At 42.2% G+C, this 16,510-nt stretch overlaps 3 protein-coding genes across 4 annotated transcripts in view; 1 reads left to right on the forward strand and 2 right to left on the reverse strand.

Moving 5' to 3' along the window:
- Positions 1-5,411, forward strand: part of LOC124606400 (PDZ domain-containing protein GIPC1-like) — a 45,765-nt gene extending 40,354 nt beyond the window's left edge. The window contains 1 exon segment of the mRNA XM_047138380.1: positions 5,406-5,411. Within this exon segment, the coding sequence (XP_046994336.1) occupies positions 5,406-5,411 (6 nt within the window).
- Positions 1-16,510, reverse strand: part of LOC124605815 (deoxynucleoside triphosphate triphosphohydrolase SAMHD1) — a 355,281-nt gene that overhangs the window by 240,705 nt on the left and 98,066 nt on the right. For both annotated transcript variants that reach the window (XM_047137726.1, XM_047137725.1), the window contains exon 2: positions 10,123-10,317. The gene's annotated coding sequence lies outside the window, so the exon portion shown is untranslated. The remainder of the gene's footprint in view (positions 1-10,122; positions 10,318-16,510) is intronic.
- Positions 5,467-16,510, reverse strand: part of LOC124606401 (putative mediator of RNA polymerase II transcription subunit 12) — a 509,903-nt gene continuing 498,859 nt past the window's right edge. Inside the window, exons 7-8 of the mRNA XM_047138381.1 lie at positions 10,123-10,317; positions 5,467-5,470 (exon numbers count right to left, since the gene is read on the reverse strand). Of these exons, the coding sequence (XP_046994337.1) occupies positions 5,467-5,470; positions 10,123-10,317 (199 nt within the window). The remainder of the gene's footprint in view (positions 5,471-10,122; positions 10,318-16,510) is intronic.

Here is a 16,510-nt window from a genome sequence, read left to right on the forward strand (position 1 = left end):
TTGCATATGCTGTGGGAAGCGTCAAACGAATTATGCGATACATTAAAGGCACAGTCAATGTAGGACTAACTTTCCGAAAAAGTGGAACAACTGAAATTGAAGGTCTCTGTGATGCTGATTACGCATCAGACCTCCATCAGCGGCAATCAACGACCGACTATATCTTCAAGTTAGCTGGGACAGCAGTTTCCTGGACTTCAAAACGACAACAAACCGTGGCTCTATCAACTACAGAAGCTGAGTATACGGCTGTCAGCAGCAGCGCAAGAAGCGGTATACCATCAAGGTTTGCTTCGTGAATTGTGTGTTACGCATAGTGAAAAACCAGTAAGTGTATGCTGTGATAATAGAGGTGCCATTGCACTGAGTCACAATGGTGTGCATCACGCTCGAACAAAACACATTGACGTGAGGCACCACTATATTCGTGATTTAATTAAAACAGGAAAATTCAGTGTGAAACCTGTAAATACACATAAGCTGCAAGCTGATTTTTTGACAAAGGCACTGCCTAAAAGTAAACATCAGTGGTGCTGTCAAGCTGTGGGACTTTCAGAGTTCACGAATTGACATCTCGCGAACGTGTGGGGGTGTTGGGACCATTCATATTTTTCTCTTTGATGTGTTATATGTAAGGTAGTTTATGTTTTCTCCTTGATCTTCGTTATGTACATCGCTGAATAAATGGTCTCTAAAAATGTGTGTTCCTGGCAATATGATGTATTGCGTATTTGATTAAAAAGGTCAACTTTATAATCTCACAGAGGACTAATTAGAGTCAATATCTAATATATTTGATTATGAGAGGCGGTAATGATTTACCTAGTTTCCAAATGGGGAATACAATCCTTGTTCACATATTTGAGCAGCACATAAAAACTTTATCAGATTTTAATCAATTTGAAACAAAGTCTCATCAGATCGCGGGACGATCGAAAGCTCAAGAATTAACAGAATCATGACTGCAATCTTGCATTTGCTTATTAGTTTCCGTTGTTTCGTGTGACCTACGACCTAGAAGATATTTCAGTGCATGTTTCACAGTTATTTTTATTGTTAAAATCCACAGTGCATTAATAAAGCAAAGAAGGGTCGTTATGACAGTACGAACAAAAGTCACTAGACAGCAGACCGATCAAAACCGAACAGAATCCGAAATTTCCCTAACTGTGACGTAAACTGTTCGATCAGTTCGAGTTGTGTTCAAGACACAGCCCTAGTTGTTTGAGGTACTGGTGACAGATGGTTTATTCGTACGTATTTCGTGAGAAAGACAGCATAAATTGAGGTCTTTTCCGCGATCGGCTGCTGTGTTCGGAAGTAGCGCCCCAAAAGGATAAACTTCTGTTATTTATAATATAAAAACCAAACAGTGGATTTACTTGCATTTCATTTAGAGGCATCTCTCAATAACAGCCTATCATTCCATTATTTCAAAACTGTTGATTACCACCAGAATAATAAACAATTGCTGGACGAAAAGACGCACGAAGCACTTAGAGATCTTCGGATCGAACGGGCGAGGTGATTCCATAGTAAGATTAGGGTTCGATCGTAAAATTAGGAATCGATTGGCCGTTTATGAGGACAGACATGTCTGCCGCGACCGGTATTGGTCAAGAATTTAACTGGCAATCTCTGGATCTTTGGACACGTAATTGAGAACTAATGAGATTGTAATTACGTAAACGCGCAAATCCTAATTTTATTTCCGGTGAAAGTGTTTAGGAGGGTAATTATCTGTCATTCATAAAATGAACTATAATTATTATGCTAATAAAAAGGGAGTAGCATCCCGTTTAAACAAACTAATTCAAAATTTAATTATTTCTACAATACCAGTTCCTCGCTAACAGTTTATTACAGCCGCAAGATAACGGATACACGATCTACGTGCTGTTTTCTGCGCAGGGGACAACAACTATAGAAGAATGCAGGTTGGTGAACATTATTCAGAACTTAGGCATTCCACCCAGGCCGGTGGAAGCAACTAGGCACCTCGTGTGTACTGCAGTCTTAGTAGAAATGAGATCAGTGACAGGTCATCTGTGGTAAAAATGGCTCAAATGGCTCCGAGCACTATGCGACTTAACTTCTGAGGTCATCAGTCGCCTAGAACTTAGAACTAATTAAACCTAACTAACCTAAGGACATCACACGCATCCATGCCCGAGGTAGGATTCGAACCTGCGACCGTAGCGGTCGCTCGGCTCCAGACTGTAGCGCCTAGAATCGCACGGCCACTCCGGCGGCCATCTGTGGTAACACGGAGGAGGTATGAAGGGAGAAAATTTTCGAGGGGAGAAATTTATCATACGCACTTATATCCCCCCCCCCTCTCTCTCTCTCTCTCTCTCTCTCTCTCTCTCTCTCTCTCTCTCTCTCTCTCTCTCTCTCTCTCTCCCCCCCCCCCCTCCCCACTTGCCGTAACTTCACGGTGGTATTCCGAATTCGTTCATTAACTAAAACCAGGTACTTTGGTTAAAATGGCAGGTACTCAATCACAGAATCTACTGGCCAACAGCAGGGATGGTAACGTCACCAAGTTCTATACTGCCGGACGGGAAAAGTGGCAGCCCCCATGATGATAACGTGGCTTTTAGCGACCAAGAACATTATGGAGCAACTTTCAAGCATCTGAACTGGCCCGAAACCTCTCAGGATTTCAATCCTATTGGGATCTTTTGGCATCTGAAACAATTCGCCAAATAGAGGCGATATCCACACAACTTTTCGACTCGCTCGGGTTGTGGATCGGTTTATCTTGACATCGATATGTCTTACATTTAGAGACTTCCTCAGATCAGGCCAATACGGATCGTAGGTATTATCGAAATTCCTGGAGGTGTTGCTAATATTCATTAATTTAGTTATAGGACAGTTTGTTAAGGTGTTAGGTGCGCAACGATTAAGTACTTGCTGTGCTCTTCGACAATAGTTCCGCAACTGTATTTAGCTTAAAAACCGTGTCATATTTCAGTCCGAAATTTGAAAATGATGAATCATCAAAAAGAATCAAAATACTGGTCTGAAAATGTTTGCTTCTGGTGCGTTTATAAGGGAGCTACGTGCAGAAAATTTGTAAGAACGCAGTATTTCTCGGTAGATGTTTTGAATTGTGATCTTAGGAACCACGCACGGATTTTCTGTAAAAAGGTTTAAATATTTATACAGCAAACCAAGCATTGTGACGGATGGGCTTCAGCAGTTATAATCGGCGAGTAATTTATTCCTGCCCGCATCTCGTGGTCGTGCGGTAGCGTTCTCGCTTCCCACGCCCGGGTTCCCGGGTTCGATTCCCGGCGGGGTCAGGGATTTTCTCTGCCTCGTGATGGCTGGGTGTTGTGTGCTGTCCTTAGGTTAGTTACGTTTAAGTAGTTCTAAGTTCTAGGGGACTGATGACCATAGATGTTAAGTCCCATAGTGTTCAGAGCCATTTGAACCATTTTTAATTTATTCCAAGAAATTCATTAGCAAAAAACGATGCAAATTACAGAAAACTTGCTATTAATTCTGATGTACTTTCATTATCTAAGCGCAAAACTGAATTCTTTTGACAAATTTTTCGATGATTTCTTCTTTCCCACTGACACATGCTAAGTCACTTTGTATTCAAAATTGCTATGAAAAATCATTACGTTGCCTTTCGTATTTGGTACAAAATCTTAATTTTTCGCAGAATGTACACCTACTACGCACATGACAGCTCTGCAGGTGCCTAAAGAGTGTTCCCCCTGTTTCTTTAGAATTGCAAAGGATAATTAACTGGTTCAGTTGACCTAATTCGTAAGTATGATGCTGCTGCTACGTTTGAGTTAAAATTATTAATTTGCTTCTGAAGTTTCATGTTTCTCTGAACTAGCGTGATAACTGCCGCCTTTAGCCATAAATTACGGGTCCATAGTTAAAATCTTTATTTTTCATAAACACTTTCCAAGTATCTAAACTTGTCACCGAATATAACAAGAAAGGAAGAATCATGTTAACTGATTCTTCCGTCGCTTCATAGTAAAAAAAGTGACAAACAAACAATACTGCGGATAAGGCCATAGTCAGACGTTAAGATAAAATGTTTAAAAATCAGCAACCTGTGCAGGTCCCTACTGCACGATATAAACCAATGGTAAAAATAACAGTACCAGCATTAACTGTTCATTGAAGCTGACGGCTGTTTACGCTTACTACCCCTGAAGTGACTCGAAGGCGCCAGAGAAAACAATAGGAAATCTATAAAAACATAAAGAGTTGAAAAGCTGGAGGTAACTGATATGAAAATAATAATAATAATAATAATAATAATAATAATAATAATGGGGCCCTATTAAATGCCAGAGAAGTGGAGTAATGTCGCTAGCTATCAGCCTCTGTAGCGTAGCGGTAGCGTTACCGCCTACCACGCAGGGGGCTCGAGTTCGATTCCCGGCAGGGGACTGGGTGTTTTATGTCCATCATCATAATTGACTCGCAAGTCGCCGATGTGGCGTCACGTAAGAAGGGCTTGCAATACGGCGGCCGAACTCCCCCGAATGGGGCCTCCCGGCCAACAATGCCATACGGTCATTTCCTTTCATTTCATTTCATGTTGCTAGCTTCTTAGTTTTATTAGTCATCAGAATATGTATTGATATGCTACTAAAACACAAATATATGCCCGCAGAAACAATTAGAACTACAATATCTAATTGAAATATTTTGTGGTCTACTGATTATAATGTGAAACTGTGGGAAACAGCAAATAAATGTTATAAAATAACGTTTTCGATCAGAAGCATCTAACTCTAGAAATACATGATTCGTTTATTGATAAAATGAAACACTATTTTAAAAAATGATTTATCTATAGCTACCTTAGTAAATACTTGCGAACAAGCGAGAAATGTGTGAATCGGAAAGTCTTCGTCCGTAGAGTGAGCTTTTTTAAGGAAATGTTGGAATCCCAACACTAGAAACTGATAAAATTATCAGTGTTGCTCCTCTTTGGTCGCATAGCATAACAAATATGCTATCTGAACTCCTACCAGTAGTACAAAAAAGACGTTCTCCAATAAAAGACGTGCTACATACTATCTCCATTAAACTGCTTACTCTCCAAACTAGATCTTGTGAAAAATTCGCCATCCCAGTAACACTGCTAGCAGCATGCTCCACATTAGAACTTCACACATTTCGTCAAAAACTTTCAAACAAAAACGACTTACCCGACACTCATTTTCATACCAGTGGAACTAGATATCTGATGTGATAATCTAAGTTCGTCGTAGGAGGTGACTTAATATGCTGTTTGCTTATTCAAACTGATTGCTGTATGCTACGAACGTTATGCTAGAAAAATGGTAACAATATCCCAGTCACAGTTTGCCTACAGATTTCGCAATTCACAGTATAATTGTATTCTCTGCCAATAGGATTAGGAAGGTAAATCTTTGTCCATTATTGAGACGTAGCCATTGTAGGTGCGAGCTAATGTTATCTGCAAAAAATTCAATATAGTGTGGACATTTGAGTGAGGCGTGTGACAGCGGTAAAACTCAATTCTGATGTAGTCAACAGGGGAATCTTTGTACAACTTTCTTCCATGTTTTGAAAATACAGGGTGCAATATCACTTACGCATCACAGCAAAGACGTAAAACTTTAGATTTATGGTCACTGAGGGTTTGGGAAAGTGAAATGGAGTACTAATTATTTCCTTTTAAAGTAAAATATTAATTTTAATACCGTTACAAAGTTTCAGAGCCACTCAGGTTTTTAGATCAGTCTGAAACGTAGTATTTTCCGAATGCTCTGGGTAACTTAAGATCACGCCAAAAGAAAATCAGATGCTGATACGATGAAAAACACAAGTGTTAATTCAGTATTGCACTGTTCAGCTGATATGGCTATCGTCATAAGGCAATGCAATGAAACAATCAGAGGCCAAAGAGCCTGTAGGAAGGTGGAAGACAACAAACACGAGCTAGAAATCACAGAGAAAATAAAACTGTTACTTGTAGTACAAAATAATGCAAGTAGATGGAACATCAGCCGTTTGAAACAAATATAGTAAGTACAAAGATAACCTGGCTGGTAAAATGTTACTCTGATTGATTGTATCCACAGAGGCATCGAATTGTTACTGTTTTACTGGAAAGTAACGATTAAACAACCGCAACGGCGAGGAACACCTCAAATCTTAGTGTATAGACTGTTTGCAGTCCTGCATCGGCGTAAATGAATTTTACGAACCACGTGTACGAACAACATGCCCGAGAGCGGCTCGTTTTAACTATGCTGGCGGGGGCATTTGCCCATTGTACAGTTCAATTTGAAACGTGGACGATAAATAGTTTGGACAAGAAGAGAATTGAAGCTTCTGAAATGTGGTGCTACAGAAGAATGCTGAAGATTAGATGGGTATATAACATAACTAATGAGGAGGTATTGAATAGAATTGGGGAGGAGTTTGTGGCACAACTTGACAAGAAGAAGGGACCGGTTGGTAGGACATGTTCTGAGGCATCAAGGGATCACAAATTTAGCATTGGAGGGCAGCGTGGAGGGTAAAAATCGTAGAGGGAGACCGAGAGATGAATACACTAAGATTCAGAAGGGTGTAGGTTGCATTAAGTACTGGGAGATGATGAAGCTTGCACAGGAAAGGGTAGCATGGAGAGCTGCATCAATCCAGTCTCAGGACTGAAGACCACAACAACAACAACAACAATGCCGTGCCTTTCACTTTCACCAAACGGAGCAAAAGTAGTCAGCATTCGAACCTGATAAATGGAGGCGGCGTAGCAATGGATCTAAACATCATGACAATCAGTTTTTTTGTTGTTGTTAAAGATTCCTTTTTTCTCACGGTAGAATGACACGCGCAACATCCAATTGGTACATTTTGAACTAAAAAATTTGTAGTATATTTAATATACTCTGCAAGCAACTGTACACTGCATGGCGGAAGGTAATAACGCACTAATTTTATCGACTGTTAGCCCAATTGCATTCGTGTATTGAGTGACAGAGAAGAAATGACCGTCTTTGTACATCTGTACGCACTGTAACCTCTCTTGTATCATCCTTGTGAGCCCCACGCCAATATACAGGGTGTTTGAAAAAGAACTCCGTAGTTTTAATGTGTCCTAGAATGTGTACAAACTGACACACATTATTCTAGTTTGTGATGTCTGATTCATCTACTCTCCGAGTTTGGTTCCGCTGCAGTTGGCAGGTCTACTTGACCTTGAAACGGCACCAGTGCTGTTTTTCTCCGCTGTTCCCTTAGTCCAGTCTAGGTGTGCGTGCAGTGCAGTGCAGTGCAACTCAGCAACAATGTGTACTCCGCAACAAAAAGCGCAGTGTGTTAATCGGCTCGTGAAAACTGAGTGAGTTACAACAGAGCAACGTAATTTTAGTTGCCAGTATGGTGGTGAACCACCTACAGCAAAAACTATCCGTGACTGGCTAAAGTCTTTCAGGGAAACCGGTGGTGTTTTACAAGCAGAACCACCAGGTAGACCGAGAACTTATGAAGATGATTTTGAACAGATCCGTGTTTCGTGTGTTCGGAGCCCGAAGAATTCATTGACCAGACGTAGTCTACATTTAGGAGTGCCTAAAGGTGCTGTGTATGACGTGCACGAAAGACTTGAGTTGCGCGCCTACAAATTGGCCACCACGAAGCCCAGACTTTTGGGACCACATAAAAAATGTTGAGCACAGTGAGACGATCAGAGAGATCAATCATTTACAGGATTACAGGAAAGAATCGTCGCGGCGGTTGGGACAGTTACACCTGAAATGTTGGTGAACGGGTGGCGAGAAGTGGAATATCGTCTCGACGTGTGTAGAGCAACAAATGGATCCCACGCGGACGTCTACTAACATCAAACAAAAATTGAAGGAATTCTCTTTCATGATATGTATTCATTGATGTAATTTTTCATTAATTTCCCCATTTAATTTATACTTAAAACTAGAGAGTTCTTTTCCATAACACCCTGAACAATGGTGGCAGCAAAATGGTCGCAATGTCGTCTTCGAATAGTCTTAACGTCGCCGTCGTTCCAAAGATTCCCATTTAAGTTTCCCGGCACTTCTGTTGCACTATTCTGTCCTGTTGCGTCACCGCACGCGTTCGAGGTCTCTTAGCATTCCTACTTGATAAGGACTCCAAATGCATAAGAATTTGTCACAGTCAACTTTTGCATGCAGTTTCCTATACGCACTCAAGAGTCTTGGCCACAACCCTCAAACAAACCTGAATCTTCCATTTGCCTTCCGTAATACTGATTTCACGCGGTCATCCCATTTCAGATCGCTTCTTAGCATTAGCATATCTCTAAATATTTACCCGGTATGACGTGCGTAAGATATTTACCACTTCTCGTATAATCAGGTAGTGTCTTCTCTGTGTTTTGTTTACAACATTTTTCAGATTTAACCAGAATTTTTTCTACGTTTGCCTAGTGTGAAGTGAATGTTTTCTGTTCATCTTTTAAGTAAGTTGATACTGACAATCAGTTCGTCCAAAGAGAAATACTTCCCTAGATTTCTTGGTAACCTTTCTGCCTCTGGCGACCATAATTCCTGTCCATTTTTGTCACTAATCGCTCTCTCATCGATGACACACTCGATAAGATAACGTTTGTTTGTAGTCAGGTGGGCTTTTGTTTGTAGTCAGGTGGGCTACAATAATTCTTTCACCTGTAGATTGTCGGACTACTTGTTATGGGCTATTGCTAGACAACCTCTTCAGTGTTATTTCGCATGACTATTTGTCCTTACCGCCGGTAAAGTATGCGTAGTTTTCCCAGCTGATACTGGGCAGGATAAACTCGCCACGTACTCTTATCGAATTTAGGCGTCTCTGAGTAACTCAAAGTGATTGCGTAAATCTTCTGGTCGCTAGCAACATTCGATTACTGATATATGTCCATCGGCCCCCGTTTCTCTATCGTCATATTCGTTCGCAGGACCCAAGGTTTCTGCTTCTCATTATAAACACTCCAGCTCCTCGAGAATTCAATCTATCTTTCCGACACACGTTCCACGTGTCGTCATAAGACGTAGACTACGAAAGGAATTCTTAGAATTGTGAATACAGAGGCAACAGATATACAACAGACTGTCAGCCGTAAAATCGGGAATTAGACCCTGGACGAGAACATTAGAGGCTGAGGAGCGAAGAAGGTTGCAAAGTGTGTGAATGAAAGAATGCCGATCCTTGTGAATTATTAGTGGGCTGAAGATACCTCCGTGTAGTTTACCCGTATAAAAGCAGAGTGGGAGTGGCTCATTTGCATTGCGATGTGACATGCATGGGAGTTACACGAGAGTAAGCAGTACACGCGCTCCTATGTTTTACGGATGCATATAGTGACGTATGTCTACGCAACAAACAACTCACACGCACCGTCCGAGCGGCGCCAGAATTCCCTCTCCCGCACGTCTGTGCTCTTCAAATGGTATACGCAGTGCAGATGTTTAAGATAACACGTATTACCTTAGCTTACATGATCAAAAAAATTGGAGAGATTTGTCTGTGGTGCATATACGTCGTGTCAGCGGTATTTCAAAGACCACGTCAAATGAATCCCGTATGGCTCCCAGCTTGATACAAATCTTTGGTTGTGACGCCACGTCGGCGGTTTGCGTGTCAGATTCGCGCTGCTTCTTTTATCAGACAGCTACTGATTTGGTCTCATAATGCTGCATGGATCCCATTACAGATCTTAACACCATAGAAAAATATGTGAAGTGTTCATGTGAAGTTTGTTTACTTTTATGGGAGTAGGATGCAGACAAGTTCTTCGTTCTGAAGTAATAAATTAATGGCATTATCTGATGACCGCTATTATTCTATTTATGCATACTGCAGTGTCTTGTTATAAATCCTAATGTCCCTGAAAAACTAATCAGTGCGTTTTAAAAAATTCTTCTTTATTTCTGTCCTAGATATTTTTTAGTCAATGCCACCGACTGAAACTCATTTATTCATCTAGAATGGACTAGCATCTACTGGAAACAAAATTAGGTATTTCACAGGGTGACAAACGGAATTTTGTTTTCCAGACGTGCCGGAGGCAGTAAAATCAAACTTTCTGATCCAGTCGTTAAAAAGAGCTCGAACGTTAGCACTTACCTCTCACCCAGAGATTCCGCCTCCTCGTCGTCTTCGTCCTCAGCTATCGCTTCCTCCTCGTCTTCGACCAATTCCTCTTCGTCGTCCACGTCCTCTACGTCTTCGACGTCCTCAATTTCTTCCTCTATTTCCTCTGGCTCGTCGTCAACTACTTCCGTCTTCACTTCAACAGGTGGACTTTGTTTCTCCCCTGGCCTGCAAGAAATTACAAATAAAAACATAACTCTTAAGTTGGTAAAAATGTTTTAACAAAATCTTCGTTTCAGCCTGTCACCTCTTTCCACCGTAGCTTCCAACCTTTGATGCAATCTTGTATCCTACAACAGCTTAAGAAGTATACAATCTTCCATCCTATAAGCGCAAATTTATAGCTAATGATTTATCTCAATGCTCGAAATTCGATAAGCTTAGACCCCCTATAACGCAATGACAAAGTAGCAAGTGGAGCGAGATCCCTTATTTTCAGATAAGAATATTAACTGCAAGAACCATATGCGGCAAAATAAAGAGCCAAAGAAACTGGTACACCTGCGTAATATCGTGTAGGACCCCCAGGAGCACGCAGAAGTGCCGCAACACGACGTGGCATGAACTCGACTGATGTCTGAAGTAGTGCTGGAGACAACCGACACCATGAATCCTGCAGGGCTGTCCATAAATCCGTAAGAGTACAAGGAGGTGGAGATCTCTTCTGAACAGCACGTTGTAAGGCATCCCAGGTACGCTAAATAATGTTCATGTACGTGGAGTTTGGTGGCCAGCGGAAGTGTTTAAACTCAGAAGAGTGTTCCTGGAGCCAATATGTAGCAATTCTGGATGTGAGGGGTGTCGCATTGTCCTGCTGGAATGGCCCAAGTCCGTCGGAGTGAACAATGGACATGAATCGATGTAGGTGATCAGACACCAGTCAGAGTCGTTTCTATACGTACCAGGGGTCCCACATCACTCCAACTGCACACGCCCCACACCATTACAGAGCCTTCACCAGCTTTAACAGTCCCCTGCTGACATGCAGGGTCCATGGATTCATGAGATTGTCTCCATACCCGTACACGTCCATCCACTCGATGCAATTTCAAACGAGACTCGTCCGACCAGGCAAGATGTTTCCAGTCATCAGGAGTCCAATGTCGGTGTTCATGGGTCCACGCGAGGGGTAAAGCTTCGTGTCGTGCAGTCATCAAGGGTCCACGAGTGGGCCTTCGGCTCCGAAAGCCCATATCGATGATGTTTCATTGAATAGTTCGCTCGCTGACACTTGTTAATGACCCAGCATTGAAATCTGCAGCAATTTGGGGAAGGGTTGCACTTCCGTCACGCTGAACGATTCCCTTCAGTCGTCGTTGGTTCTGTTCTTGCATGATCTTTTCCCGGCCGCAGCAATGTCGGAGATTTGATGTTTTACCGGATTCCTGATATTCAGACTCGTGAAGTGGTCGTACTGGAAAGTCCCCACTTCATCGCTACCTCGGAAATGCTGTGTCCCATTGCCCGTGTGCCGACTATAACACCACGTTCAAACTCGCTCCCGTTGTAGCAGCAGTAACCGATCTAACAACTGCGCCAGACACTTGCTTTATATAGGCGTTGCCGACCGCAGAGCCGTTTTCTGCCTGTTTACAAATCAAATGGCTCTGAGCACTATGGGACTTAACATCTGAAGTCATCAGTCCCCTAGACTTAGAACTATTTAAACCTAACTAACCTAAGGACATCACACACATCCATGCTCGAGGCAGGATTCGAACCTGCGACCGTAGCAGCAGCGCGGTTCCGGACAGAAGCGCCTAGAACCGCTCGGCCACAGGGATCGGCTGCCTGTTTACATATCTCTGTAATTGTATACGTATGCTTATTCCAGTTTCTTTGGCGCTTTAGTGTAATATAGTCGCTAACATCGACTGTTACAATCAGCAATTTGTGTTCATATTGGCGGTGTTTCGCCATTGTACCTAATGTAATCACCGTTACATACACCGATGTAACTGAAAATTATAACAGCAAGGAGAATCAACTTGACTGGAATCGAAGATGTGGTAGATGACAGTAAAAAACTGATTCGAATCAAACAAGTGTACTTAGCCCTTAATGCCTTCTGAGATCCCGCTCAAAACATTGGCACCAATTAGATCTTATTCTAATTAAAAGGAAAAATCTGCGTTACTTTCTTCGTACACGTTCTTTCCTTAGTGCAGACTGTGGCACGGATCATGCAAAAGTGCGCTTTGTGATTAAAAAGTTCCACAGCTCGCAAAACAAAAATTAATCTTTGCCAAACAAGAAACACTGCTGCAGTGTAAGTATTTAGTGGCGAGATACGAAAAGAGATGGCTCCCTGGGACCCAGCCGCTCATATTTCTGAAGACTGGCAGAAGGTAAAATCGCTTCTTACCGTTACGGCTGCAAATGTGTTCGGTAATATGGAAGCAAGATCCCAGGATTGGTCCATCGAGAACGTAGATGCTCAGAAACCTATCCTTGAAGCTAAATGTCAGGCCACTGTCATCTGGCATAAGAACCATGCAATTCTACACGCAGGGAGCTAAGCAAAGCAAAGGCAGCTGTTCAACGCACTGTCCGCAACTGCACCAATTCCTATTGGGGGCAACTTTGCACTGGCATACAGAAGTGTTTCAATGCTGGCGACATTGGTGGTGTGTACCCGGGCATTAAACGGGCCATTGGACCCATTCTAAAGAAGAGAGTACCACTCAAGGAAATAGAGGAAAAGTCATCACAGAGCGAAATCGTCAATTGCACCGCTGGGTAGAACATTACTCCAGCCTCTACTCACATCCCATCAACAGTAGTCCAAACGCAACGGATGATGCTCCTCACAAGGGAACCTCCCCATCGCACCCCCCTCAGATTTAGTTATAAGTTGGCACAGTGGATAGGTCTTGAAAAACTGAACACAGATCAATTGAGAAAACAGGAAGAAGTTGTGTGGAACTGTGAAAAAATAAGCAAAATATGCAAACTGAGTAGTTCATGGAAGATAGGCAACATCAAGGACACTGGAAGCGCAGGAGCGTCGTGGTCTCGTGGTAACGTGAGTAGCTGCGGAACGAAAGGACCTTGGTTCAAATCTTCCATCGAGTGAAAAGTTTAATTTTTTATTTTCAGTATATGTGACAAACTCTTATGTTTCCATCACTTTTTTTGGGAGTGATTATCACATTCACAAGAAAACGTAAATCGGGCAAGGTAGAAGAATCTCTTTACCCATTCGCCAAGTGTACAAATTAGGTTGGTCGACAACATATTTCTGTCATGTAACGCACATGCCGTCACCAGTGTCGTATAAAATATATCAGATGTGTTTTCCTGTGGAGGAATCGGTTGACCTATGACCTTGCGATCAAATGTTTTCGGTTCCCATTGGAGAGGCACGCCCTTTCGTCTACTAATCGCACGGTTTTGCGATGCAATCGCAAAACACAGACACTAAACTTATTACAGTGAACAGAGACGTCAATGAACGAACGGACAGATAATAACTACGCAAAAATAAAGAAAGTAAAATTTTCACTCTAGGGAAGACTTGAACCAAGGACCTCTCCTACTGCAGCTACTCACGCTACCACGGGACCACGGCGCTCCTGGGCTGCCAGTCTCCATGATGTTGCCTATGTGGCCCATGGACTACTCGGTTTGTATATTTTGCTTATTTTTTCACAGTTCCACACAACTTCTTCCTGTTTTCTCAATTGATCTGTGTTCAGTTTGTCAAGGCCTACCCACTGTGCCAACTTATAACTAAATCTGAGGGGGGTACGATGGGGAGGTTCCCTTGTCAGATGACACCTTACCATGACTTGGATGCCACGCCTCCTATGGAGGAGCTTCAAAGAACAATTGCACAGCTCAAATGTGGGAAGTGCCCTGGCAAAGACAACATCTCCACAGAAATTGTAAAACTTAAGCCATTTTTTCCACTGTTTTTCAACCTCTTACTGAAATGTTGGGATGAGGGTACTGTGCCGCAAGACATGCACGATGCCAGTATCGTTACTTACACACAGGTAAAGGTGATCACGGCAATTGCAACTGTCACCGTGGAATTTCACTTCTGAGTATACCTGGAAAAACATTTGCCCGTGTAGTGTTGGGCAGACTTCAGAAGCTTGTCGAGAGCACATACCCTGAGGAACAATGTGCGTTTCGTCCCCAACCATCTACAGTTGATATGATCTTCACACTCCGGCAAATTCAGGAAAATTGCCGCGAGCAGAAAACCCCTCTGTTGATTGCCTTTACCGACCTAAACAAGGCTTTCGACAGAGTTAGCAGAGAAGATATGCGGTACTTTTGAAGATAGGGTGTCCTCCAAAGCTTTTAAAGATGATCAAGGCTGTTCACGAAGATATGGAAGGTGCTGTGGTCTTCGACGGAATAACATCTGACCCTCTCGCTGTGAAAAGAGGGTTCTCGTCAAGGCTGCGTAGTGGCTCCCACTCTGTTCAATATTTTTTTCTCAGCGCTCCTCAAAGTCGCTTTTGGTGAAACTAACCTAGACATTCATCTGTATACCAGAGCTGATGGGAAGCTCTACAACATTTCTCTACTCAGATCCAAGCGCTTTCGAGAAGATTTGTTTGTAAATAGTCTTATTTGCTGACTATGCTGCATTTGTAGCGCATACTCAAGACGATCTGCAAGAGCTTGTGGATAAATTCTCTACTGCATGCAAGCTCTTCTCCATGTCTATAAACGTAAAGAAGACGGTTGTCATGGCACAAGGATACACAGATCCGCCTGTCATCAAACTGGACGGTTCCTTGTTGAAGGTAGTCGATAAATTCTGCTATCTTGGTTCAATAACGAAAGAAGATCTCTCCCTGGATGACGAGACAAATTCAAGAATAGGAAAGGATGCCAGCACTTTTTGAAAGTTCCGAACACGAGCATGGGACAACAAACATTTTACATTGTCAACAAAAATGCTTGTGTATCAATCATGTGTGTTGAGTACTCTCTTGTATGGAGCGGAGACTGAAGTCGTATGCTAAACAGGAACGAAAGCTCAACGCCTTTACCTGCGTGCTTACGGAGCATCTTGGGAATATCATGGATCATGTGACAAATGATACGGTTCTGAAAACTGCAGAACAACAGAGTATCACTGCTACGCTCAAGCAACGTCTCCTGCGGTGGTTAGGATACCTGCATCTTATGGACGGACTACTCACGTCTGCTCAGGCGCACATTACTCAGTGAAATAGCAGAAGCAAAGAGACCTCGTTGAAGACCTTCACTGCGCTTTAGGGATTGCGCCAAGCGTGATATGAAAGCATTTAATATTGGCAGTGACAAGTGGGAGCAACTCGCTGACTATCGCAGCAAATGGAGGAAACTGCAGATGGAAGCAAGACGCATGACCAAGTATGGCTAAACAACTTAGCTGCAAAACGACCGCGCAAACATGAGCTTATGACTAACTCTCCTGCTGGAGACACTCACTCATATTTGCCTCGCCTGTGGGCGACAAGTCAGCTCTCGCATCGGGCTTTTAAGTATAGGCAACAATACGTAGAAGTGAAGGTTTTGGAGGTGGGATGCAATATTATTTTTGCCTATTCATATGTCTAGCTTAGTGAATGGAAAAACCGCTTAGACCGATTTAATACTTGTATTATTTACAGTAATTTGACATGATTTTTTTTACGATTTATTTAAATTCAAATTTTGAAACAAATGGATTTTCGTTTCGAAAATGTAAATGTATATGATTAGACAAAGACAAGATTCCACTCCGCCTATAAAACTTAGCTCTCTACCTACTGACGCCGATCTTAACGATGACAACGTACCGGGAAGGTTATGTCACCTCTTACAGCAGGTGCATTTAACTATTGTTTTATTACTATTTTATCGTCACATACATCAACAGATGAGAATTTTTGTAGACTCAATGAGAAAATATTCTTAAGGCATTACACACGTTTTGCCATCTGAAATATTTATTACATATTTGAACTTCATTACTTCGATGAATTTATTATTTCTGTCTATGAAACGGGGTTGATGAAACGGAATGCTCGATCAGTTGTTTATCGTGTCTCGTAAGCAGATTCTCAATAACTTCTCTTTGTTTTCTTTTGGATTTCTGAGATTGTGTGTGGAAAAAGTCGCATTTCGCTTACAAACTTCCTGTTGTAAATGTTAAATAAAAACGTGTGTAAAACTAAAAATTTATCGGAAGTCAGTAAACCGAGTAAGTTAGGCAGTTAACAGGCATGACTATCGTTCTGCTTGACAAGGAACATAAAGAGGAAAGAGAAAGTTGAGTCCACGAATTCAACGCAAAATTTGTCCAAATCGCGCAATCAACAGAGGTGCTACAAATAAAGGTAAGAATCACTTGGAAGAGTATGGAGTATCTATT

The sequence above is a fragment of the Schistocerca americana genome, chromosome 3 (assembly GCF_021461395.2).
Source record: "Schistocerca americana isolate TAMUIC-IGC-003095 chromosome 3, iqSchAmer2.1, whole genome shotgun sequence".
NCBI lineage: Eukaryota > Metazoa > Arthropoda > Insecta > Orthoptera > Acrididae > Schistocerca > Schistocerca americana.